This window comes from Eucyclogobius newberryi, unplaced genomic scaffold (assembly GCF_026437365.1).
Source record: "Eucyclogobius newberryi isolate DKJ021-1_F unplaced genomic scaffold, fEucNew1.0.hap1 SCAF_5, whole genome shotgun sequence".
Taxonomy (NCBI): Eukaryota; Metazoa; Chordata; class Actinopteri; order Gobiiformes; family Gobiidae; genus Eucyclogobius; species Eucyclogobius newberryi.
In genome coordinates this window covers 3,814,623-3,842,566 of record NW_027316167.1, presented here as the reverse complement: position 1 = coordinate 3,842,566, position 27,944 = coordinate 3,814,623, and the positions used below count along the sequence as shown (strand labels likewise).

Below are 27,944 nucleotides of genomic sequence, written 5' to 3'. Positions count from 1 at the left end.
GGTCGTGGACAGACTGAGGGTTGTGGACGCACTGCCGAAAAAGTGACACATTCAGGCTTGGAATCTGGTCCAGAAGAAAAACACATTTATAACTGAGCCTATGTTAGAGGAAGATTTCAAACGCTGTGGTTAAAATGGTAATAAAATGGTTTGGCCACGCCCCCAGGTCCAGAGGAAGACCAAAGTGCCCAAGGCTCAGATGAAGAGGAACAATTATGAGCTCGTTTTCATCATTTCAATGTCGTTTCCTGGGGTTCAGCTCATGTTTCAGTGGAGCGTGCTGCTCACAGGTTCCAACGTTTTTCGTTTGCCGCCTGCGAAGGATCAACTGAACCGGATCAACAGGCTCCGTTCCCTGGCGACGTCTCATAAACAGTAAAAATAGAGAAACACCAAGTACAAACCTTTTTGATGAGCGTAACGGGCCCCGTAGCTCCAGCTCGCCCGGCGCAGCAGCTGTGGCCTTCAGGGTTCAATCCACACGCCATTCTTCTTCCGTTCAGCTCATTTTTGCCGTAAATAAGAGTAAATTGTGTGTTTGTTTTCATCGTGACGTCGTTCAGTCACGTGACACTTAAAGTCTCAGGAGATTTCAAAACCCTCCAGTGTGCAGCCCGTCTTAAAGTTAGATTTGATTCTACCCTGTTTATCCAGGAAGTGCTTGTCTGTCCTCCCGTCGTTTTCCTGCCCTCCTCTGGTTTCCGTGGCGATGAGCCGCACATGAGGAGTTGGAGCGGTTTATGGTGCAGATTAGTTACAAGTGGCACTTTCATATCTTCATCGACTGAACCCTTAATGAGTAAATCTATTTTGTTTAGAGTTTAATCAATCACACACTGACTGAGAGGCAGCTCTGACACCAGAGGCGCTGTCCAAGAGAGCCCCGCCCCGAGAGGTACTCCCCATAGCAGAAGGGTTGGTGGCTATGTTGACGACAAAAATCAGAATATTTATTTTCAAATTGTACTGGACAAGACCAGAGGAAAAAAGTAACAAAAGTAACAATAGAAAATAGAACTAGGGCGTCCTAAGGAAAATAAAGTCCACAAAATCCATAATAAGAGTCCTATTTAGTCAAAAAGTCAGTTAAATTGAGTCCAAATGTAATGTTTTTTGGCATTTTTCTCATGTCCATAATTATGTTGCTTCAGTCGTCGTTTCAGATTGTTTCGTCCTTTTTTTGTAATGCCAAAAGAACGTTCCAGAAGTATTCGTTTAATTTGGGTCAAATCAGAGTCATTTCCTGTATTTTATGGCATTTTATAAAGTGGTTATAATTCAGGGTCAGATTTAAGTAGAGCTGATGGGCGAGATCTCATGGGTAAACTTCAGGGTGCAATAAAAGGCCAGTTGTGTGTTAATTAAGGCGTGTGTCTTGTCTCTGGGCGTCCTCCAGGACATCTTGGACTAATCAGACTCAATTACCTGAATGTTAAGGCATTTTACATAAAGGGGAAACAATTGTGTTATTTGTCCTGATCATTCTTAGATTTTGCATTTTCATTAAAGAGAGTGAGATTTCACTTTCCGGGCTCATCGTACAGTTAATATCTGCACCAAATATATCTGTATTATGCAAAGAGGCATTTATAAAGGCTGAGAACATCTATAGCCACGACAAACATACTACAGACAGTTGTTATGATTATTAATACAGGGCAGGCCCACTTCATCCGACTTCATTCACTGCCATGAAAACTCACTTCAGAATCATATTATTTTTGGGTTCAATAGATGCAAATAACCCCACAAATAATGTTATTGAACATAATGTGTGCATAATGTGCCGGCAAATTCATACATAAATGACTGCGTATCTCATTAATATGCGCGTCCACGGGTCATTTACTTTCCCGGCAAAAAGTGTCTCTCATCATCAGCGCAGAGCGTCCAGTTCCTGAATTATGGACGTGACACAAAGCGATAATCAAGCTGATGGATGCTGGGAAATAAACCAGACAGAAGTGATGCATCTGACGTGTGCACCAGGAGAGGACCGACCGACCGACCGACTGACCGACCGACTGACCGACCGACTGACCGAGGGAGAGAGGACCACACAGACGACGGCGAACGTTTTCTATTGAAAGCCACGCATCGTTCTCTTTCATTTTGATATTTTCCCGTCACATTTGAGCGCGAGTGTCATATTGTCTCGTGTCTGTCGTGTGCGGGTCCAACACCGTCAGATCTCACTTAACACGCGGCTCCTCCCCCTGGAGTGAACACACAGCTCCTCCCCCTGGAGTGAACACACGGCTCCTCCCCCTGGAGTGAACACACGGCTCCTCCCCCTGGAGTGAACACACAGCTCCTCCCCCTGGAGTGAACACACAGCTCCTCCCCCTGGAGTGAACACACGGCTCCTCCCCCTGGAGTGAACACACAGCTCCTCCCCCTGGAGTGAACACACAGCTCCTCCCCCCTGGAGTGAACGCACGGGCGGTTCTCACTTCACACACGGCTCCTCCTAACCCCTAACCCTCCTTATTATGTTTTCAGTTACTTAGTATTAAACGTCGACAGAAGGAGATCATAATTATGTTCATTGTAAACCACAATATTCACCTGAATCTGGTCCATCGACTTCTTGTACCTGACAAGCTCCGCCTCTTCACAGCAGATCGTCCTTTATATGTTTTTTAGTTCTTTTAAAGTGGCTACATGACATTTTGGACCTCTACACGTGTCACGCCAAGTATTACTTTTTCACATAATCACAATTAAGTACAGGGAGGTGGAGGTGGAGATAGGGGGGAAGTGAAATCAAGAGTTTTTGAGCACTCGAGCCTCACGTGTAGGACAGTACGGGATTCGCTTACTCTTTGAGTAAACCAATGATGAGGGAACGCTGTGGTAATGAGGTTGAAAGCTTGAGTTTGTATAACACGCCCCCTTTAACCGTGTTACATGTTTGTATAACACGCCCCCTTTAACCGTGTTACATGTTTGTATAACACGCCCCTTTAACAGTGTTACATGTTTGTATAACACGCCCCCTTTAACAGTGTTACATGTTTGTATAACACGCCCCCTTTAACCGTGTTACATGTTTGTATAACACGCCCCTTTAACAGTGTTACATGTTTGTATAACACGCCCCTTTAACCGTGTTACATGTTTGTATAACACGCCCCCTTTAACAGTGTTACATGTTTGTATAACACGCCCCCTTTAACCGTGTTACATGTTTGTATAACACGCCCCTTTAACCGTGTTACATGTTTGTATAACACGCCCCCTTTAACAGTGTTACATGTTTGTATAACACGCCCCTTTAACCGTGTTACATGTTTGTATAACACGCCCCTTTAACCGTGTTACATGTTTGTATAACACGCCCCCTTTAACAGTGTTACATGTTTGTATAACACGCCCCCTTTAACCGTGTTACATGTTTGTATAACACGCCCCTTTAACCGTGTTACATGTTTGTATAACACGCCCCTTTAACCGTGTTACATGTTTGTATAACACGCCCCCTTTAACCGTGTTACATGTTTGTATAACACGCCCCCTTTAACCGTGTTACATGTTTGTATAACACGCCCCCTTTAACCGTGTTACATGTTTGTATAACACGCCCCTTTAACCGTGTTACATGTTTGTATAACACGCCCCTTTAACCGTGTTACATGTTTGTATAACACGCCCCCTTTAACAGTGTTACATGTTTGTATAACACGCCCCCTTTAACCGTGTTACATGTTTGTATAACACGCCCCCTTTAACCGTGTTACATGTTTGTATAACACGCCCCTTTAACCGTGTTACATGTTTGTATAACACGCCCCCTTTAACAGTGTTACATGTTTGTATAACACGCCCCTTTAACCGTGTTACATGTTTGTATAACACGCCCCTTTAACCGTGTTACATGTTTGTATAACACGCCCCTTTAACCGTGTTACATGTTTGTATAACACGCCCCCTTTAACCGTGTTACATGTTTGTATAACACGCCCCTTTAACCGTGTTACATGTTTGTATAACACGCCCCCTTTAACAGTGTTACATGTTTGTATAACACGCCCCCTTTAACCGTGTTACATGTTTGTATAACACGCCCCTTTAACCGTGTTACATGTTTGTATAACACGCCCCTTTAACCGTGTTACATGTTTGTATAACACGCCCCCTTTAACAGTGTTACATGTTTGTATAACACGCCCCCTTTAACCGTGTTACATGTTTGTATAACACGCCCCTTTAACCGTGTTACATGTTTGTATAACACGCCCCTTTAACCGTGTTACATGTTTGTATAACACGCCCCCTTTAACCGTGTTACATGTTTGTATAACACGCCCCTTTAACCGTGTTACATGTTTGTATAACACGCCCCTTTAACCGTGTTACATGTTTGTATAACACGCCCCCTTTAACCGTGTTACATGTTTGTATAACACGCCCCTTTAACCGTGTTACATGTTTGTATAACACGCCCCCTTTAACCGTGTTACATGTTTGTATAACACGCCCCTTTAACCGTGTTACATGTTTGTATAACACGCCCCTTTAACCGTGTTACGTGTTTGTATAACACGCCCCCTTTAACCGTGTTACATGTTTGTATAACACGCCCCCTTTAACCGTGTTACATGTTTGTATAACACGCCCCTTTAACCGTGTTACATGTTTGTATAACACGCCCCTTTAACCGTGTTACATGTTTGTATAACACGCCCCTTTAACCGTGTTACATTTACTAAAAGGATGTCAGGGATCAACCGGCTTTTGGGTTCTATCGTCAGTGGCATAAAGCAGTTTCAATATTGCCGTTACCTTTATCGAAGTTTGTTGCCGTGACGATGGCGTCCATGTGCACACGGCCCGTCCACGTGCACCGTTCCGGGGCTCTTGCACGTCCCGCTCGGGTTCATATCCTCTCTGCAGGCCTTTTCTTTGCCCGAGGAACATCCACAAAGCCGTCTCCCGCCACACCATCCGAAACCAATTTCACTGTTTGAATATGCTAACATTTATTTCCTTATCTTTCCCTCGCAGTCCAAAAAAATCCAGGCGCAGCTGAAAGAACTGCGCTACGGGAAAAAGGATTTAATTTTTAAGGTGAGTTCCGAGCCAAGGCGCGTGGGCCGCGGCGAGTCGTTCCACGTCTGTTTGAGATGCGCGCGGGAAGTGTCCGGTCGGTCAGAACGCGCCGGACGCTCTGAGCGCATCAACACGCTCGGGTCAGAGAAGACGGTTCATTGTCCTCGTTTATCAGGCAAAAGAGAAACAAGTTCTGGTTGAGTTTGGAACGGACAGGGCACAAGAGTGTGTGGGATATTTAGCTTTTCTCAGACAAACTCGGTTCCATTCCATTATTTTATTCCAAACGTGTCTTTCCAATATCAGCGAAAAAGTGTATCGACATTTTACGGTTCCTTACGTGAATTGTGAGTTCTGGTTCCTCATTACGTTCTCATGCGAGCCAAGAAAACTGGCCTAGTCCAATTTAGAATATATTTTTATTTTTCTGCTCATATTGATATCTGAAACATTGGGCCAGTCTTTTTCATACGCAATGAAGCTAAACCTCAACATAATCGTAAAAAAGTACAGCATATTCTACTAAATCTAAACGATAATTGGCTCACTTAATGTTGATATCTGAATTAAGACATAATATCAACTGAAAAAACTACAAAGCAGATGCAGTCAGGTCAAAGGGAAACTGATTGGTCTGTGAAAGTTCAAACACAGCAGGCGGCGCTAGCGTAGCGTTAGCATTTAGCCCGTAGCAAGCATTAGCATTCTGGGCGCTCTGTGCACTCACACCTCTGCGACTCTGTGTTTAAAGCGCCGCGAGAACGTCTTACGTCAGGTCGATCGAAAGTAAAATAAACTGCAGACGATACAAGGAAAGTAACTGAAAGCGGAGAGTTTGGGTTCAGTAAATCGATTTAGAGCGCGGTTTGGATTTAAATTGCGTTTCATTTATTCACCGACTTAAGTCCCATTTGTTTAGCGTTTAATCAGTCACAGTGTGAGAGCTGGCTTTGCCTCTGCCTGCTCAGAATCCCACAAAATCTAAGTTTAACGAAAGCAAACGAGACATCGCACTTTGTTTTATGATTGCACAGTATTATAATAAATGTGACTTTTTGTCTGCGTCATTATGATTATGACCACCAAGAAAAAGAACAAAAGAATTGAACCAAAACTAAATTACTGATTGTTTTCGTCTATTTTTAAGTTGTTTTAGTCCCAAACACAAAAGAAAAATGGGTTATTTTTTTATTTATATGTTTTGATATCACATGGCACGGACGTAAAACTGTGGTATTTTTATTGCGTATTATTTGAATTGTCTTTATTACATCGAGTGCATGTGTCAAACTAACAACGGAACAATTTTACAGAATCAGGAGTGACTTGCGTACTGCTCGTGAATAAGTGCGATACTGTTTTAATACTGTACACGTAACCCTGTCTTTGCTCAGGGGCAGCAGCTCATGGACCTGGAGCAGAAACTGACCGCAGCCAAAGAAGAACTGGAGAAGACGGCTCTGGACAAGGTCAGAGAAAAAAATGAACAAACTGTACGTCTAACATGAGGAAACCAGCAAAGCCATCGTTTATTTAAAGCACCTTTTTGGTCTCGAGTGCCTCACAACTCGAGTTCAGGGCAAATACATCCCACAAATCTGGTATTTTGTCGATTATTACTGTATATTTTATTGTTTTCTCAATATCGATGTGACTCTACGTGACTCCATGTGACTCTATGTAGCTCGACCTGACTTGCTGTGACTCAAAGTGACTCTATGTGACTCTTTGTTGCTCGATGTGACTCTATGTGTCGTCTGTTCGCAGGAGTCCCAGCTGAAGGCCCTGAAGGACACCGTTCACATCTGCTTCTCCGCCGTCCTCCACAACGACAACCAGAACGGCGGGCCGCGCTTCCCCACCCACCCCAGCGCCCTCTTCAGATACTCGCCGCTCCTCAACAGCTCCAGGGTCACCTTCCAGCAGCCACACGCCAAGGTACGGGCCACACACACACGCCAAGGTACTGGCCACACACGCCGAGGTACTGGCCACACACGCCAAGGTATGGGCCACACACCCCAAGGTACAGGCCACACATGCCAAGGTATGGGCCACACACACACGCCAAGGTACTGGCCACACACGCCAAGGTACTGGCCACACACGCCAAGGTACGGGCCACACACGCCAAGGTATGGGCCACACACGCCAAGGTATGGGCCACACACACACGCCAAGGTACGGGCCACACACGCCGTCTCTGAAGAGAAACACACAGAGAGCCCTTGAATAGTGACCTCTGCCCCAAAAAAATAACTGAAAAGACAGAAGGAAGAGAGTAAACAAAACAAAGAATGTGACACTGACAGGAACATACAATTCACATAAAACATCCAGAATGTCTGTTTCAATCAGTCCAAAGTCTGTCAAATGTCCTCGTCGTTCGTGTTCAAATTGAGTCTGAACCTACTCTTTTCTATTTTGCGAATGTCTAGTATAATAATCGCGGTCCAGTCGAGTCGATGATGATGTCAAAACCATCCGTCTCTCAGCAGGACGGTCCCAAAACACACGGTTACCACAGTTTCTCCAGCATTTCCTTGTGAACAGTCTCACTTTGTCACGGGGTTATGAAAGAACTGCATTTATGACAGATGTCGTGGTCCTCCGTTGAGAAGCAAACACATCCTCCCTTTGCTCTTTCCCGCGTTTATGTCAGGATTATTTGGGTTATGATGCCTTTGGTTTGCTTAATTTTTCCATCATAATAACTCCTTGTCTGTAAATATCTGTACAAGCATTGGTCCCTTTCTGAGCAGAAGCCATCAGCACACAGCGGACTACTTTTCACTCCCAAGAGCTGCTTTTACACTATATTTGTCCTGGGGCTTTTACTGTGTAACACGCCGCACAGACGTGTCGTAAAAGCAGCTCGTAGGGTGAAAATGAGACCACATTGTTCTGTCTGTTAGCATGATAGCTACTGTTAGCTTTAGCACCACGACAAACCTTGCTTTGGCTTTTGATCGCTCGGAATACACTGGGCAAGCAAACCGTTAGGAACGCTGCAAAGAGTTTAAAGTTCAGTTTTTACATTTTGAACGGCACCGCCGAGTTCCAAACTATGAAAGACAAAGACCGAGGTGTATACAAGCTATTCAAGGACAAAATAATGCACGACGTGTCCATTTTCAAGGGTGACAACAGACTCCAAGAGCACTGACCCTTGATTTATATTTGTTTTTTTAACTTAATCCCAAAGGCAATCTGTGGAGCTCACTTGTGTTTGGCGTGGAGCTCACTTGTGTTTGGTGTGGAGCTCACTTGTGTTTGGTGTGGAGCTCACTTGTGTTTGTTGTGGAGCTCACTTGTGTTTGGCGTGGAGCTCACTTGTGTTCGGTGTGGAGCTCACTTGTGTTTGTTGTGGAGCTCACTTGTGTTTGGCGTGGAGCTCACTTGTGTTTGGTGTGGAGCTCACTTGTGTTTGTTGTGGAGCTCACTTGTGTTTGGCGTGGAGCTCACTTGTGTTTGGCGTGGAGCTCACTTGTGTTTGGTGTGGAGCTCACTTGTGTTTGGCGTGGAGCTCACTTGTGTTTGGTGTGGAGCTCACTTGTGTTTTGTGTGGAGCTCACTTGTGTTTGGTGTGGAGCTCACTTGTGTTTGTTGTGGAGCTCACTTGTGTTTGGCGTGGAGCTCACTTGTGTTTGGCGTGGAGCTCACTTGTGTTTGGTGTGGAGCTCACTTGTGTTTGGCGTGGAGCTCACTTGTGTTTGGTGTGGAGCTCACTTGTGTTTTGTGTGGAGCTCACTTGTGTTTGGTGTGGAGCTCACTTGTGTTTGGCGTGGAGCTCACTTGTGTTTGGCGTGGAGCTCACTTGTGTTTGGCGTGGAGCTCACTTGTGTTTGTTGTGGAGCTCACTTGTGTTTGGCGTGGAGCTCACTTGTGTTCGGTGTGGAGCTCACTTGTGTTTGTTGTGGAGCTCACCTGTGTTCGGTGTGGAGCTCACTTGTGTCTGTTGTGGAGCTCACCTGTGTTCGGTGTGGAGCTCACTTGTGTCTGTTGTGGAGCTCACCTGTGTTCGGTGTGGAGCTCACTTGTGTCTGTTGTGGAGCTCACCTGTGTTCGGTGTGGAGCTCACTTTGTGTTTGTTGTGGAGCTCACCTGTGTTCGGTGTGGAGCTCACTTGTGTTTGTTGTGGAGCTCACTTGTGTTTGTTGTGGAGCTCACTTGTGTTCGGTGTGGAGCTCACTTGTGTCTGTTGTGGAGCTCACCTGTGTTCGGTGTGGAGCTCACTTGTGTCTGTTGTGGAGCTCACCTGTGTTCGGTGTGGAGCTCACTTGTGTCTGTTGTGGAGCTCACCTGTGTTCGGTGTGGAGCTCACTTGTGTCTGTTGTGGAGCTCACCTGTGTTCGGTGTGGAGCTCACTTGTGTTTGTTGTGGAGCTCACTTGTGTTTGTTGTGGAGCTCACTTGTGTTCGGTGTGGAGCTCACTTGTGTCTGTTGTGGAGCTCACCTGTGTTCGGTGTGGAGCTCACTTGTGTTTGTTGTGGAGCTCACTTGTGTTTGTTGTTGAGCTCACTTGTGTTCGGTGTGGAGCTCACTTGTGTTTGGCGTGGAGCTCGATGGCACGTGACCGCGCCCCGTCTGAGCCTCGTCTGAGCCACTCACAGCCACAGCAGAACGGATCAGCGCTTAATCCCTTTACCAAGAGAAGAGCGTCTGAGGAGTAGGATTTCAGTCAGTCAGAGTGTGTCGCGAGTCGGCCCCGAGTCCCCCCCGAGTCGGCCCCGAGTCCCCCCCGAGTCGGCCCCGAGTCCCCGAGTCGGCCCCGAGTCCCAGAGTCGGCCCCGAGTCGGCCCCGAGTCGGCCCCGAGTCGGCCCCGAGTCGGCCTGAGTCGGCCCCGAGTCGGCCTCGAGTCGGCCCCGAGTCGGCCCCGAGTCGGCCCCGAGTCGGCCGCGAGTCGGCCCCGAGTCGGCCGCGAGTCGGCCCCGAGTCGGCCGCTCCTAATTAAAAGACTTTGGGGCGTTTGGAGGGCAACATAGTCGGGTACATGTCCAGAGGGAACCAGGACGCCCGAGCTCACAGACCTGTATGAGCCGCACTTGTTTCTAAATCTAATTGTCACTAGACCCAACAAAATACAACATTTGAACAATATTATCATCTGTATTTAACATTATTAATAGAACGTGATGTCTGAACACCAGCTGTAGTTCACTCGAGCGGTGTATTCCCTCGTTTAAAGTACAAAAAACACTCTTTTTGTCATGTTTCGCTCTGTCTTGTGGTTCAACAGCACTCGATTGGTAGTTTTCCACTCTCCAAACTTCCAAAATAAAATCCTGCCTCCAGTTGCTTCATTGTTGCACAACACTGGGCTCGTGTGTAGTAAAAAGTAAAAAGCTGTCAAAAGTCCTGAAATAAGTATCCAGCGTGAAGCAGCCGGCCAGCAGTCGACAGCGAAGGGAAATACATCTTCTAGTGTGTTCCCCCGAGAACACTTTGGCCTAGTTAAAGAGACGTCCCAAAAGAGTTTAGTCTATCAACGTTGGAATATTAAAATCTTCTTGTTCAATTCTTTGGCTTCTTCTTTCAGTTTGTATGTAGAAAAATGTGTTCTAGTCACCCTGGCAACCTAGCTTCCCTCCCAGTTCTCTCTGAAGAGGCTGCTGGGACGATGGAACCTGAAGGATCACACAGATATTCATAACACACTTGTTTTCATGCCTCTGTGTCTTGTGTCTTCTGTCCCTGCAGGACATTTCCAGAGTTCAGAGAATTGTCACAGGTTCAAAATCAAACACAACGCGGCGAGAGGCGGCGGCGGCGGTCCCACAGTGCCCCCCGCAGGACGGCGGCGAGTGCGGCCACAACCGGACGGAGCAGTCGGCCGGAGAGAGGAAAAAGCAGACGGACACAGACGAGGTGAGCGTCAGGACCACCGCAGTGAGGGGCACAGACGAGGTGAGCGTCAGGACCACCGCAGTGAGGGACACAGACGAGGTGAGCGTCAGGACCACCGCAGTGAGGGGCACAGACGAGGGGAGCGTCGGGACCACCGCAGTGAGGGGCACAGACGAGGTGAGCGTCGGGACCACCGCAGTGAGGGGCACAGACGAGGTGAGCGTCAGGACCACCGCAGTGAGGGACACAGACGAGGTGAGCGTCAGGACCACCGCAGTGAGGGACACAGACGAGGTGAGCGTCAGGACCACCGCAGTGAGGGGCACAGACGAGGTGAGCGTCAGGACCACCGCAGTGAGGGGCACAGACGAGGTGAGCGTCAGGACCACCGCAGTGAGGGGCACAGACGAGGTGAGCGTCAGGACTACCGCAGTGAGGGGCACAGACGAGGTGAGCGTCGGGACCACCGCAGTGAGGGGCACAGACGAGGTGAGCGTCAGGACCACCGCAGTGAGGGACACAGACGAGGTGAGCGTCAGGACCACCGCAGTGAGGGGCACAGACGAGGTGAGCGTCGGGACCACCGCAGTGAGGGGCACAGACGAGGTGAGCGTCAGGACCACCGCAGTGAGGGACACAGACGAGGTGAGCGTCAGGACCACCGCAGTGAGGGGCACAGACGAGGTGAGCGTCAGGACCACCGCAGTGAGGGGCACAGACGAGGTGAGCATCAGGACCACCGCAGTGAGGGACACAGACGAGGTGAGCGTCAGGACCGCCGCAGTGAGGGGCACAGACGAGGTGAGCGTCAGGACCACCACTGTGAGGGACACAGACGAGGTGAGCGTCAGGACCACCGCAGTGAGGGGCACAGACGAGGTGAGCGTCAGGACTACCGCAGTGAGGGACACAGACGAGGTGAGCGTCAGGACCACCGCAGTGAGGGACACAGACGAGGTGAGCGTCAGGACCACCGCAGTGAGGGACACAGACGAGGTGAGCGTCAGGACCACCGCAGTGAGGGGCACAGACGAGGTGAGCGTCAGGACCACCGCAGTGAGGGGCACAGACGAGGTGAGCGTTAGGACCACCGCAGTGAGGGACACAGACGAGGTGAGCGTCAGGACCACCGCAGTGAGGGGCACAGACGAGGTGAGCGTCAGTCAGGACCACCACTGTGAGGGACACAGACGAGGTGAGCGTCAGGACCACCGCAGTGAGGGGCACAGACGAGGTGAGCGTCAGGACCACCGCAGTGAGGGACACAGACGAGGTGAGCGTCAGGACCACCGCAGTGAGGGGCACAGACGAGGTGAGCGTCAGGACCACCACTGTGAGGGACACAGACGAGGTGAGCGTCAGGACCACCGCAGTGAGGGGCACAGACGAGGTGAGCGTTAGGACTACCGCAGTGAGGGACACAGACGAGGTGAGCGTCAGGACCACCGCAGTGAGGGACACAGACGAGGTGAGCGTCAGGACCACCGCAGTGAGGGACACAGACGAGGTGAGCGTCAGGACCACCGCAGTGAGGGGCACAGACGAGGTGAGCGTCAGGACCACCGCAGTGAGGGGCACAGACGAGGTGAGCGTTAGGACCACCGCAGTGAGGGACACAGACGAGGTGAGCGTCAGGACCACCGCAGTGAGGGGCACAGACGAGGTGAGCGTCAGTCAGGACCACCACTGTGAGGGACACAGACGAGGTGAGCGTCAGGACCACCGCAGTGAGGGGCACAGACGAGGTGAGCGTCAGGACCACCGCAGTGAGGGACACAGACGAGGTGAGCGTCAGGACCACCGCAGTGAGGGGCACAGACGAGGTGAGCGTCAGGACCACCGCAGTGAGGGGCACAGACGAGGTGAGCGTTAGGACCACCGCAGTGAGGGACACAGACGAGGTGAGCGTCAGGACCACCGCAGTGAGGGGCACAGACGAGGTGAGCGTCAGTCAGGACCACCACTGTGAGGGACACAGACGAGGTGAGCGTCAGGACCACCGCAGTGAGGGACACAGACGAGGTGAGCGTCAGGACCACCGCAGTGAGGGGCACAGACGAGGTGAGCGTCAGGACCACCACTGTGAGGGACACAGACGAGGTGAGCGTCAGGACCACCGCAGTGAGGGGCACAGACGAGGTGAGCGTCAGGACCACCGCAGTGAGGGGCACAGACGAGGTGAGCGTCGGGACCACCGCAGTGAGGGGCACAGACGAGGTGAGCGTCAGGACCACCGCAGTGAGGGGCACAGACGAGGTGAGAGTCGGGACCACCGCAGTGAGGGGCACAGACGAGGTGAGCGTCAGGACCACCGCAGTGAGGGACACAGACGACGTGAGCGTTAGGACCACCACTGTGAGGGACACAGACGAGGTGAGCGTCAGGACCACCACTGTGAGGGGCACAGACGAGGTGAGCGTCAGGACCACCGCAGTGAGGGGCACAGACGAGGTGAGCGTTAGGACCACCGCAGTGAGGGACACAGACGAGGTGAGCGTGTGGACCACCGCAGTGAGGGGCACAGACGAGGTGAGCGTCGGGAACACCGCAGTGAGGGGCACAGACGAGGTGAGCGTCAGGACCACCGCAGTGAGGGACACAGACGAGGTGAGCGTCAGGACCACCGCAGTGAGGGGCACAGACGAGGTGAGCGTCAGGACCACCGCAGTGAGGGACACAGACGAGGTGAGCGTCAGGACCACCGCAGTGAGGGACAGAGACGAGGTGAGCGTCAGGACCACCGCAGTGAGGGGCACAGACGAGGTGAGCGTCAGGACCACCGCAGTGAGGGGCACAGACGAGGTGAGCGTCGGGACCACCGCAGTGAGGGGCACAGACGAGGTGAGCGTCAGGACCACAGCAGTGAGGGACACAGACGAGGTGAGCGTCAGGACCACCGCAGTGAGGGGCACAGACGAGGTGAGCGCCAGGACCACCGCAGTGAGGGACACAGACGAGGTGAGCGTCAGGACCACCGCAGTGAGGGACACAGACGAGGTGAGCGTCAGGACCACCGCAGTGAGGGGCACAGACGAGGTGAGCGTCAGGACCACCACTGTGAGGGACACAGACGAGGTGAGCGTCAGGACCACCGCAGTGAGGGGCACAGACGAGGTGAGCGTCAGGACCACCGCAGTGAGGGGCACAGACGAGGTGAGCGTCGGGACCACCGCAGTGAGGGGAACAGACGAGGTGAGCGTCAGGACCACCGCAGTGAGGGACACAGACGAGGTGAGCGTCAGGACCACCGCAGTGAGGGGCACAGACGAGGTGAGCGCCAGGACCACCGCAGTGAGGGACACAGACGAGATGAGCGTCAGGACCACCGCAGTGAGGGACACAGACGAGGTGAGCGTCAGGACCACCGCAGTGAGGGACACAGACGAGGTGAGCGTCAGGACCACCGCAGTGAGGGACACAGACGAGGTGAGCGTTAGGACCCCCGCAGTGAGGGACACAGACGAGGTGAGCGTCAGGACCACCGCAGTGAGGGGCACAGACGAGGTGAGAGTTAGGACTACCGCAGTGAGGGGCACAGACGAAGTGAGCGTCAGGACCAACGCAGTGAGGGGCACAGACGAGGTGAGCGTTAGGACCACCGCAGTGAGGGGCACAGACGAGGTGAGCGTTAGGACTACCGCAGTGAGGGGCACAGACGAGGTGAGCCTCAGGACCACCGCAGTGAGGGGCACAGACGAGGTGAGCGTCAGGACCACCGCAGTGAGGGGCACAGACGAGGTGAGCGTCGGGACCACCGCAGTGAGGGGCACAGACGAGGTGAGCGTCAGGACCACCGCAGTGAGGGACACAGACGAGGTGAGCGTCAGGACCACCGCAGTGAGGGGCACAGACGAGGTGAGCGTCAGGACCACCGCAGTGAGGGACACAGACGAGGTGAGCGTCAGGACCACCGCAGTGAGGGACAGAGACGAGGTGAGCGTCAGGACCACCGCAGTGAGGGGCACAGACGAGGTGAGCGTCAGGACCACCGCAGTGAGGGGCACAGACGAGGTGAGCGTCGGGACCACCGCAGTGAGGGGCACAGACGAGGTGAGAGTTAGGACTACCGCAGTGAGGGGCACAGACGAAGTGAGCGTCAGGACCAACGCAGTGAGGGGCACAGACGAGGTGAGCGTTAGGACCACCGCAGTGAGGGGCACAGACGAGGTGAGCGTTAGGACTACCGCAGTGAGGGGCACAGACGAGGTGAGCGTCAGGACCACCGCAGTGAGGGGCACAGACGAGGTGAGCGTCAGGACCACCGCAGTGAGGGGCACAGACGAGGTGAGCGTCGGGACCACCGCAGTGAGGGGCACAGACGAGGTGAGCGTCAGGACCACCGCAGTGAGGGACACAGACGAGGTGAGCGTCGGGACCACCGCAGTGAGGGGCACAGACGAGGTGAGCGTCGGGACCACCGCAGTGAGGGGCACAGACGAGGTGAGCGTCAGGACCACCGCAGTGAGGGGCACAGACGAGGTGAGAGTCGGGACCACCGCAGTGAGGGGCACAGACGAGGTGAGCGTCAGGACCACCGCAGTGAGGGACACAGACGACGTGAGCGTTAGGACCACCACTGTGAGGGACACAGACGAGGTGAGCGTCAGGACCACCACTGTGAGGGGCACAGACGAGGTGAGCGTCAGGACCACCGCAGTGAGGGGCACAGACGAGGTGAGCGTTAGGACCACCGCAGTGGGGGACACAGACGAGGTGAGCGTGTGGACCACCGCAGTGAGGGGCACATACGAGGTGAGCGTCGGGACCACCGCAGTGAGGGGCACAGACGAGGTGAGCGTCAGGACCACCGCAGTGAGGGACACAGACGAGGTGAGCGTCAGGACCACCGCAGTGAGGGGCACAGACGAGGTGAGCGTCAGGACCACCGCAGTGAGGGGCACAGACGAGGTGAGCGTTAGGACCACCGCAGTGAGGGACACAGACGAGGTGAGCGTCAGGACCACCGCAGTGAGGGACACAGACGAGTTGAGCGTCAGGACCACCGCAGTGAGGGACAGAGACGAGGTGAGCGTCAGGACCACCGCAGTGAGGGGCACAGACGAGGTGAGCGTCAGGACCACCACTGTGAGGGACACAGACGAGGTGAGCGTCAGGACCACCGCAGTGAGGGGCACAGACGAGGTGAGCGTGTGGACCTCCGCAGTGAGGGGCACAGACGAGGTGAGCGTCGGGACCACCGCAGTGAGGGGCACAGACGAGGTGAGCGTCAGGACCACCGCAGTGAGGGACACAGACGAGGTGAGCGTCAGGACCACCGCAGTGAGGGGCACAGACGAGGTGAGCGTCAGGACCACCGCAGTGAGGGGCACAGACGAGGTGAGCGTTAGGACCACCGCAGTGAGGGACACAGACGAGGTGAGCGTCAGGACCACCGCAGTGAGGGACACAGACGAGGTGAGCGTCAGGACCACCGCAGTGAGGGACAGAGACGAGGTGAGCGTCAGGACCACCGCAGTGAGGGGCACAGACGAGGTGAGCGTCAGGACCACCACTGTGAGGGACACAGACGAGGTGAGCGTCAGGACCACCGCAGTGAGGGGCACAGACGAGGTGAGCGTCAGGACCACCGCAGTGAGGGGCACAGACGAGGTGAGCGTCGGGACCACCGCAGTGAGGGGCACAGACGAGGTGAGCGTCAGGACCACAGCAGTGAGGGACACAGACGAGGTGAGCGTCAGGACCACCGCAGTGAGGGGCACAGACGAGGTGAGCGCCAGGACCACCGCAGTGAGGGACACAGACGAGGTGAGCGTCAGGACCACCGCAGTGAGGGACACAGACGAGGTGAGCGTCAGGACCACCGCAGTGAGGGGCACAGACGAGGTGAGCGTCAGGACCACCACTGTGAGGGACACAGACGAGGTGAGCGTCAGGACCACCGCAGTGAGGGGCACAGACGAGGTGAGCGTCAGGACCACCGCAGTGAGGGGCACAGACGAGGTGAGCGTCGGGACCACCGCAGTGAGGGGAACAGACGAGGTGAGCGTCAGGACCACCGCAGTGAGGGACACAGACGAGGTGAGCGTCAGGACCACCGCAGTGAGGGGCACAGACGAGGTGAGCGCCAGGACCACCGCAGTGAGGGACACAGACGAGATGAGCGTCAGGACCACCGCAGTGAGGGACACAGACGAGGTGAGCGTCAGGACCACCGCAGTGAGGGACACAGACGAGGTGAGCGTCAGGACCACCGCAGTGAGGGACACAGACGAGGTGAGCGTTAGGACCCCCGCAGTGAGGGACACAGACGAGGTGAGCGTCAGGACCACCGCAGTGAGGGGCACAGACGAGGTGAGCGTTAGGACTACCGCAGTGAGGGGCACAGACGAAGTGAGCGTCAGGACCAACGCAGTGAGGGGCACAGACGAGGTGAGCGTTAGGACCACCGCAGTGAGGGGCACAGACGAGGTGAGCGTTAGGACTACCGCAGTGAGGGGCACAGACGAGGTGAGCCTCAGGACCACCGCAGTGAGGGGCACAGACGAGGTGAGCGTCAGGACCACCGCAGTGAGGGGCACAGACGAGGTGAGCGTCGGGACCACCGCAGTGAGGGGCACAGACGAGGTGAGCGTCAGGACCACCGCAGTGAGGGACACAGACGAGGTGAGCGTCAGTCAGGACCACCACTGTGAGGGACACAGACGAGGTGAGCGTCAGGACCACCGCAGTGAGGGACACAGACGAGGTGAGCGTCAGGACCACCGCAGTGAGGGGCACAGACGAGGTGAGCGTCGAGACCACCGCAGTGAGGGGCACAGACGAGGTGAGCGTCGGGACCACCGCAGTGAGGGGCACAGACGAGGTGAGCGTCGGGACCACCGCAGTGAGGGGCACAGACGAGGTGAGCGTCGGGACCACCGCAGTGAGGGACACAGACGAGGTGAGCGTCAGGACCACCGCAGTGAGGGGCACAGACGAGGTGAGCGCCAGGACCACCGCAGTGAGGGACACAGACGAGGTGAGCGTCAGGACCACCGCAGTGAGGGACACAGACGAGGTGAGCGTCCGGACCACCGCAGTGAGGGGCACAGACGAGGTGAGCGTCAGTCAGGACCACCACTGTGAGGGACACAGACGAGGTGAGCGTCAGGACCACCGCAGTGAGGGACACAGACGAGGTGAGCGTCAGGACCACCGCAGTGAGGGGCACAGACGAGGTGAGCGTCAGGACCACCACTGTGAGGGACACAGACGAGGTGAGCGTCAGGACCACCGCAGTGAGGGGCACAGACGAGGTGAGCGTCAGGACCACCGCAGTGAGGGGCACAGACGAGGTGAGCGTCGGGACCACCGCAGTGAGGGGCACAGACGAGGTGAGCGTCAGGACCACCGCAGTGAGGGACACAGACGAGGTGAGCGTCAGGACCACCGCAGTGAGGGGCACAGACGAGGTGAGCGCCAGGACCACCGCAGTGAGGGACACAGACGAGGTGAGCGTCAGGACCACCGCAGTGAGGGACACAGACGAGGTGAGCGTCAGGACCACCGCAGTGAGGGGCACAGACGAGGTGAGCGTCGGGACCACCGCAGTGAGGGGCACAGACGAGGTGAGCGTCGGGACCACCGCAGTGAGGGGCACAGACGAGGTGAGCGTCGGGACCACCGCAGTGAGGGGCACAGACGAGGTGAGCGTCGGGACCACCGCAGTGAGGGACACAGACGAGGTGAGCGTCAGGACCACCGCAGTGAGGGGCACAGACGAGGTGAGCGCCAGGACCACCGCAGTGAGGGACACAGACGAGGTGAGCGTCAGGACCACCGCAGTGAGGGACACAGACGAGGTGAGCGTCAGGACCACCGCAGTGAGGGGCACAGACGAGGTGAGCGTCAGTCAGGACCACCACTGTGAGGGACACAGACGAGGTGAGCGTCAGGACCACCGCAGTGAGGGACACAGACGAGGTGAGCGTCAGGACCACCGCAGTGAGGGGCACAGACGAGGTGAGCGTCAGGACCACCACTGTGAGGGACACAGACGAGGTGAGCGTCAGGACCACCGCAGTGAGGGGCACAGACGAGGTGAGCGTCAGGACCACCGCAGTGAGGGGCACAGACGAGGTGAGCGTCGGGACCACCGCAGTGAGGGGCACAGACGAGGTGAGCGTCAGGACCACCGCAGTGAGGGACACAGACGAGGTGAGCGTCAGGACCACCGCAGTGAGGGGCACAGACGAGGTGAGCGCCAGGACCACCGCAGTGAGGGACACAGACGAGGTGAGCGTCAGGACCACCGCAGTGAGGGACACAGACGAGGTGAGCGTCAGGACCACCGCAGTGAGGGACACAGACGAGGTGAGCGTCAGGACCACCGCAGTGAGGGGCACAGACGAGGTGAGCGTCAGGACCACCGCAGTGAGGGGCACAGACGAGGTGAGCGTCAGGACCACCGCAGTGAGGGGCACAGACGAGGTGAGCGTTAGGACTACCGCAGTGAGGGGCACAGACGAGGTGAGCGTCAGGACTACCGCAGTGAGGGGCACAGACGAGGTGAGCGTCGGGACCACCGCAGTGAGGGGCACAGACGAGGTGAGCGTCGGGACCACCGCAGTGAGGGGCACAGACGAGGTGAGCGTCAGGACCACCGCAGTGAGGGACACAGACGAGGTGAGTGTCAGGACCACCGCAGTGAGGGGCACAGACGAGGTGAGCGCCAGGACCACCGCAGTGAGGGACACAGACGAGGTGAGCGTCAGGACCACCGCAGTGAGGGACACAGACGAGGTGAGCGTCAGGACCACCGCAGTGAGGGACACAGACGAGGTGAGCATCAGGACCACCGCAGTGAGGGGCACAGACGAGGTGAGCGTCAGGACCATTATTAGTGACTCAAGGTCTGTTTGATCGACTTTTGTCTCGAAACCTGTTGAGCATGTTTTGTTTTAGCATTTAAAACTGACAGAAGTAGATATTACTTTTATGAATGAGGCGTTCCCTCATCAGGATTGGGTGTTAGACAGAGTTAAAATGGAAATAAACAGAAGCTAACGAGTCTTGTACTGATTAACAGGCTCAAAAACACCTCTGTTCTTCTACGTCACAAGAAACTGGGACGTTTGAGTGTTTTTGTGAGGCTCAGACGGAGCAGAAGAGATGACCTCGTAAACCGGATGAATTAAACGAGCTTAAATGAAGCTAAATACAACAGTTTGATGATGGGACATCGTTGCAGCGCGTTTAAAGCTCTAAAAAGTGCATTTGGCTGCTTGTGTTACTTTCCTACGCCGTTTTGTTTCGCTCGGGAGGAACTGCCCGGAGTCTGTCCCTTTTCATTCCACCGCGTACAATAATCAGCGTCCTGCCAAATCCCCCGCTCGTGCGGCGGGAGTCGCACCTGTCGAGAGGGGGCAGATGGCACAGTAAACAGTCTCATTTCACCTGACTGGAGCCCCTGCCCCGGCCGCGCATTCCAATCGGCTCCGCTCTAAATATAGACCTCATTTGCACAAGGATCCATCCATATTTCAAAAGACGGTCTCGCTGCGTGACAGATGTGAAGTCACCGCTCGGGGAAAGAAGAAGCGATTGTGATTGGAAAGAGAAAAGTTTGGGTGGATGTTGTAACAGACCAGATGAAACTGTTTTTGTCATAAATACTACGGATTATTTGGGTTCCTCCTTTTCTCCATTGAAATGTCACTTCTTTGTTGGTAATGTTCCATAGTCTGGCATTAAACTTAAGCTTTTGTTTTTCAATTACTCAAAAATTCCTTAAACACTGTGTTCGTGTAACAATAATATGATGTTGATATGAACTCTTCTCTTGCCGTTTCATTCAATTCGACCAAAAAATAACTCAAAAACAACATTGTTGTTCATTGATCTGTTCATTTTTAAAGGCATTTTTAAACTTTTCATCAGAATTGAGCATTCTGAGGTGAAACGTTTTGGAAAACAATCTAGTTTTTCTAGTAATTCTACTTTTGTTTTCTTCATTTTGATGAAAAAATATGTGCAACAGCAAAATCACAAAGTGTTTAGGATGAATCTGAGCGCCGCATTGTGAAAGTCCAAAGCAAAGCAACATCACAGACGACAGTTTTACTTTCTACTATTTCTGTGGATTACGGGAGAATAACTCTCATGCTGAACCCTAACCCCTAACCCCTAAACCTAACCCTAACCCCTAAACATAACCCCTAACCCCTAAACCTAACCCCTAAACCTAACCCTAACCCCTAAACATAACCCCTAACCCCTAAACCTAACCCCTAAACCTAACCCTAACCCCTAAACATAACCCCTAACCCCTAAACCTAACCCATAAACCTAACCCTAACCCCTAAACATAACCCCTAACCCCTAAACCTAACCCCTAACCCCTAACCCCTAAACCCTAAACCTAACCCTAACCCCTAAACATAACCCCTAACCCCTAAACCTAACCCATAAACCTAACCCTAACCCCTAAACGTAACCCTTAAACCCTAAACCTAACCCCTAAACCTAACCCCTAACCCAAGGCAAGGCAAGGCAAGTTTATTTGTAGAGCACATTTCATACACAAGGCAATTCAAAGTGCTTCACAGCAGGAAAAATGCATTAAAATCACAAAGAAATTACAGAAACAGAAATACAATAAAATTAACTAAATTAAAAATTATCAATCCAACTGATTTTCTAAACTAATAAAATCACAAACAAAAGAGAAGAGTGCAAAGAAAAAATCCTTTCAGTCATATGCGCAGCTAAACAAAACTGTTTTTAGCTTAGATTTGAACATTGTCAGAGTAGAAGCCTGTCTCACATCTTCAGGAAGACTGTTTCAGATTTTAGCTGCATAAAACTGAAACGCAGATTCCCCATGTTTTGTCCTGACTCTGGCACCAGCTGGAGGCCGGTCCCTGAGGTCCTCAGAGTCCGAGATGGTTCATATGGCACTAACATATCCAAGATGTACTTTGGTGCTAGGCCATGGAGAGACTTGTACACAAGCAGAGCTGCTTTAAAGTCTATTCTCTGAGCCACAGGGGGCAGTGCAGAGATCTGAGAACAGGACTAAGATAAGATAAGAAAAGATATTCCTTTATTGTCCCACATGGGGAAATTTCATTGGTGCAACGCAGGTAGATACAGAGGTAGATACAGAAGAACAGATCACTTATAGGAAGTCTGAAAAACACTTTCAGTAGAAGATCTCCTATAAATAAATAAAAACTCCCATAGACAAATAAATAAATAAATACATAAATACCATTGCATGTGATCACGACAGTAATTGCACATGAATATGTGTCACGACAGCACATAGATTGCACATGAATTTCATAGTAATTGCACATGAATTGCACATGAATTCCAACAGCAATTGCACATATGACAGAATTGCACATGGTTAGGTCAGTATTGCGAGTGTTCAGTACTAACAGTTTTTGTTATAAAGTCTGACAGCAGCAGGAAGGAAAGACCTACGGAACCTTTCCTTCGCACATCGAGGGTGGATCAGTCTCTCACTGAAGCTGCTCTCCAGAGCGGAGAGAGTGTCCTGCAGGGGGTGGCACTCATGGTCCAGCATAGATGTGAATCTAGCCAGGACCCTCCTGTCCCCCACCTCCTGCACCGAGTCCAGAGCACAGCCCAGGACGGAGCTGGACATCTTGATGACTCTGTCCAGCTTCCTCCTCTCCCTCTCTGTGATGCTGCTGCTCCAGCAGGCCACACCATACAGGAGGGCTGATGCCACCACAGAGTCGTAGAAGGTCTTCAGGAGTGGCCCTGTCACTCCAAAAGACCTGAGTCTCCTCAGGAGGTAGAGCCGACTCTGGCTCTTCCTGTACAGTGCGTCTGTGTTATGAGTCCAGTCCAGTTTGTGGTTCAGATGAACGCACAGGTACTTGTATGAGTCACTCTCTCAATGTCCCGTCCCTGGATGTTCACTGGTGACGGGGGCAGTGGGGTGGCGTCTGCGGAAATCCACCACCATCTCCTTGGTCTTCCCCGCGTTGATGAGGAGGTGGTTCCGCTGACACCAGTCCACAAAGTCCTGCGCCAGTCCTCTGTACTCCGCATCATCGTCGTCCGTGATGAGTCCGATGATGGCAGAGTCATCAGAGAACTTCTGCAGGACACAGCTGTCCGTGTCGTGCCAACTCAAAAACAGAGCAATGTAGTTTATTCGATCCAATGCAGTGAAGAAAGCTGTAAAGAACGGTACATAGGTGAGACAAAACAGCCTCTACACAAGAGGCTTTATCAGCACAGAAGAAATACAAGTTCAGGACCACAGAGCGCCGTGCATCTCCATCTTGAAGCCTCTAATCACTCGTTTGAAGACGGTGAGGTGAAGGTTTTAAGCAGGAGAAAAGATGGTTTGAAAGAGGAGTCAAGGAAGCTATTTTTGTTAAAAAAGAAAGACCTTCTTTAAACAGAAATGGAGGGCTAAGATTCACTCTTCCTGGTATCTATAATGGTATACTGAACCCCTGGAAAGGTAGAGGACCAGGACAAGGACATTTAGATGCTAATCAGGTACTCAGGGTGGTTGAGCCAGGGTCTCACAAAGACATAGAGGATTCTAATAGCCCATTAAGATTCTGAATAGGCTAGCTCGGTAGATACAAGGGGGAGTTTCTGTTGAAACAAACAACTCTTTCTACTTCAGGAAGGCTCCGCCCAATGGGCGGGTCTTACCACAGAACAGTATTAATATCGGAGTTCTCGATCTAAATTCTTTTATTGACAATGACTCTTGGATGAGAGTCGAAACGTCTATTTTTTCAAACTGAGTCCAGATGACTACAACTGAAGCTTTTTCTACAATGGAACACGCCTGGACGAATGAGGGATTATACCGACATATTTGGTAAAAAAAAAAAAGAAGTATCTTGATATGATCAGTTTTTCACAAAGTGGAGTTTGCGTCGACGCGTGGCCCGGGTTCATCTCGTGAGCAGGGTCTCCTCTCCACAGCTCTGACCCGTAACTCGTTTTGCTCTCTCATAAGGATCGTCTCAAACACGCGGCAGCCTCGTTCTCATCCAGAATCACTCTCTTTTTCAGCCGAGGAGCGCAGAGCCGAGAGGGGCGGAGCCGAGAGGGGCAGAGCCGCCGAGAGGGGACGAGCCGAGAGGGGCAGAGCCGCCGAGAGGGGCGGAGCCGCCGAGAGGGGCGGAGCAGCTGAGAGGGGCGGAGCCGAGAGGAGCCGCCTCAGCGACGCGTTCGGATCGGGATCCGGAGGAGCAGACGGGAGTCCGGAACACAAAGACACACAAATACAACTGAGAAGGACCGACAACTCCGCACAACTCCGGCCCCGACTGGAGATGTTCCAAGAGCACACCGCACACACACACTCACACCGCACACACACACTCACACCGCACACACACACTCACACCGCACACACTGACACACACACACACTGACAAACACACACACTGACACACACTCACACACTGACACACACCGCACACTGACACACACACACACCGCACACTGACACACACTCACAAACTGACACACACTGACACACACTGATACACACACACACCGCACACTGACACACACACCGCACACTGACACACACTGACACAAACACACACACACCGCACACTGACACACTCTGACACACACACACACTGACACACGCACACTGACACACACACACACACTGACACACACACACACACTGACACACACACACACATACCGTACACTGACACACACACACACACACTGACACACACACACTGACACACACACACACACACACTGACACACATACCGCACACTGACACACACACACACACTGACACACACACACACACACACACACACTGACACACACACACATACCGCACACTGACACACACACACACACTGACACACACACACACACACACACACACTGACACACACACACACACACACACTCTGACACACACACACTGACACACGCACACTGACACACACACACACACTGACACACACACACACACACACTGACACACACACACACACACACTGACACACACACACATACCACACACTGACACACACACACTGACACACACACACACACACACTGACACACACACACACTGACACACACACACACACACACTGACACACACACACACACACACACACTGACACACACACACACACACTGACACACACACACACACACACACTGACACACACACACACTGACACACACACACTGACACACACACACACACACACACTGACACACACACACACACACACACACACTGACACACACATCTGCGCTGTCAGGTCAGGGGAGGGCATCTGGGTGTGGTCTACTGGTCAAACAATGTTCCTAATGATGATGTCACGATACAAGAAAAGTCATTAACAATATTCAAACTTTTAATGTTAAAAAAGTCTCCAAAATGGCGTCCGTAAACAGAGAATTGTGATTGTTCCTGTATCACACACAAACAGGTTACACTCACATGACATCACAGCCTTCTAGAATCTTTTAAATGATTATTAACCGTCATTTTACATGCATAACCTCCATTTAGTTTAGAAATAAAGAAGATCATGCGACGTTCAGAATGTTGGCAGCGAGTGAACGGCGAGTTTTAAAATACTTAAAATAAAGCTTCTACCGTCCAATGACCAATAGAAACATTTACACTTCTGCTGAATATTGAGTTTGTGCCTGAATCCAAAACGATAAAATCAAGGAAACATTTATACAGATTCCGATAAACGTCAGAACACTCGTGTCCATCGGCTTTGGATGACACACATTTGGACTGATTATCCCTCTGTCCTTAAATGAGACGTTTCAGAGTCAGTTTGTAGTGTCCTTTACCTCCCCCTGCCGTTACCATAGCAGCGACTGAAGCTCTCTCTACTTTCAGGTCATTTTTACAGGATGGCAGGGGAAGCGCGGCCTCCGATTGGCTGCCGTTCTTTCCGCCTCGACCTGTGTGAGGTTAAAGGTCATGCATCGGTTGAAAGTGAAACGCTTTGGGCCAATCAGAGGCTCGTTTCACCCATCACCTCGTCACGTGCCCATCATTCTGCCACATTCAGATTGCAGATCTGTTGAATCTCTTGAATTTCTGGCTCGATCCACAATAATTACAATTTTCCTTCAGTGTTTCAGTAAAGTCAGAGGTCCATGTCTGTGATTCGGGCTGTTTTAAGTCTGTGTATTGAAGCTAATATCGATCCTTTATTTGAACTAAATGATTATATAATCATTTCGCCAGAACCTTCCTCCAAACCAAACGCTCGCTTTGGTCTGAAATTAAAAAGTGAAAAAACAAAACAAACCGTTCAAAACAAAGTGTTCAAACTGTTGACCAAACCCCGGAGCTCCTGACCCTGAGCTGGCAGCGCGCACGCTAACACACGGAGCGCGCACGCTAACACACGGAGCGCGCACGCTAACACACAGACGCTAACACACGGACGCTAACACACGGATGCTAACACACGGACGCTAACACACGGAGCACTGTCTGAAGCGACTGGACTGCAGCTGTGGACAGTAAAAAAAAGGCATGCGTTCTAGAAGTTCTTTTTACGGTAGCTCTGGTCTCCTGTTCCAACCTTGATTTGATGTTTCTTCAGTTTTTCTTCTACGTGAGGACACTGCTTTCTAAATGTGTGATCTTTCTAGAAAACCCCTTTGCACTGGTGAGCCCCGACTCTGTATCCGTGACGAGTGTATGAACTATGTAAAATATTCTTATTAATACTACTAGTCCCCCCCCCAAACGTAGACGTGGTTGGTCCCTCATCCTCGCCCGGTTGATTTACCCCACATTTTTAATATAGAGGCTCAAGTTGGCTGGCCAACTCACGCTCACACTTTTCCTCTGTGGTTTTGGCTCAGGTTCTCACCATCAGACACACGTTTGTTTCTCCGGGTGCAGCTTGGTGGATTATGGGAAAGTAATTTGTTTGTCAAATGTAGGTCGAACTGTAAATAAGTCATTTTTTGTAATAGTCACTGAAGGGAACCAGAAGGTTACAAAAGGTTATGGTTACGATCATTACACAATATCAGTTTTAGAACAGAACGGCTTCAGTTTCCTTTGATTATATCTGCAGCGTGTTCAAGGAATATCTACATCTAAAGGCCCTAAACGCCACGCAAGCGCTCGCTGTTGTGTGGTCATTCCTGCCGCGTGGTCATCCCTGCCACGTGGTCATCCCTGCCGCGTGGTCATCCCTGCCGCGTGGTCATCCCTGCCACGTGGTCATCCCTGCCGCGTGGTCATTCCTGCCGCGTGGTCATTCCTGCCGCATGGTCATTCCTGCCGCGTGGTCATTCCTGCCACGTGGTCATCCCTGCCGCGTGGTCATCCCTGCCGCGTGGTCATCCCTGCCGCGTGGTCATTCCTGCCGCGTGGTCATTCCTGCCGCGTGGTCATTCCTGCCGCGTGGTCATTCCTGCCACGTGGTCATTCCTGCCGCGTGGTCATTCCTGCCGCGTGGTCATTCCTGCCACGTGGTTATTCCTGCATCGTGGAAATAGAAACTGCTTTGCTACTGAACTCTTAACTTTTGTGTCCAAAATTACCTAAATCTTTTATTTTTTAACTTTTAACCAACTCCCCGACCACAATGGAGAAAACATTTTATAGTAAACGCAATTTGACCGTTTAGAGGGCATGAATCTGTAAGAAATGTAATACTTGCTGACCACAAGGCTGCCACGGCTGACCTTTATCATTGCATGATGCAATAATGTGTGCTCCTTTACAAAACCAATGCTTTTCCCAGCAGAGGGCGCAAATACCTGCTGAATGAAGCCATTAGAATTAGCCTAAAATAGCTGCAACGTGAATGCCGTTCTCGTCCAGTCAAAGTGAAGCGCCCCCTGGAGGACAGTCCCATGACCTCAGATAGTATCAGTGAGAAGTGACTCAAGCGCTGGAGGGACTGAAAGATTCAACAGCAGATACACTTTGGAGGAGAAAACCTTAAACTTTATAACTTAGATGCTCAATTAAGCCAATGTTGTGGACTGTAGGCTAATTAAAATGAAACCTGTGGCACAATGGGCCTTTCCATGCGGACATCCCTGGTTTGCAGT

General features: G+C 52.3%; 1 protein-coding gene across 1 annotated transcript in view; it reads left to right on the top strand.

Moving 5' to 3' along the window:
* Positions 1 to 24,139, top strand: part of luzp2 (leucine zipper protein 2) — a 94,475-nt gene extending 70,336 nt beyond the window's left edge. The window contains exons 8-12 of the mRNA XM_072465607.1: positions 5,008 to 5,070; positions 6,447 to 6,521; positions 6,820 to 6,990; positions 10,754 to 10,921; positions 23,918 to 24,139. Coding sequence (XP_072321708.1) covers positions 5,008 to 5,070; positions 6,447 to 6,521; positions 6,820 to 6,990; positions 10,754 to 10,921; positions 23,918 to 24,139 — 699 coding nt within the window. The remainder of the gene's footprint in view (positions 1 to 5,007; positions 5,071 to 6,446; positions 6,522 to 6,819; positions 6,991 to 10,753; positions 10,922 to 23,917) is intronic.
* Positions 24,140 to 27,944: the final 3,805 nt, after the last annotated feature.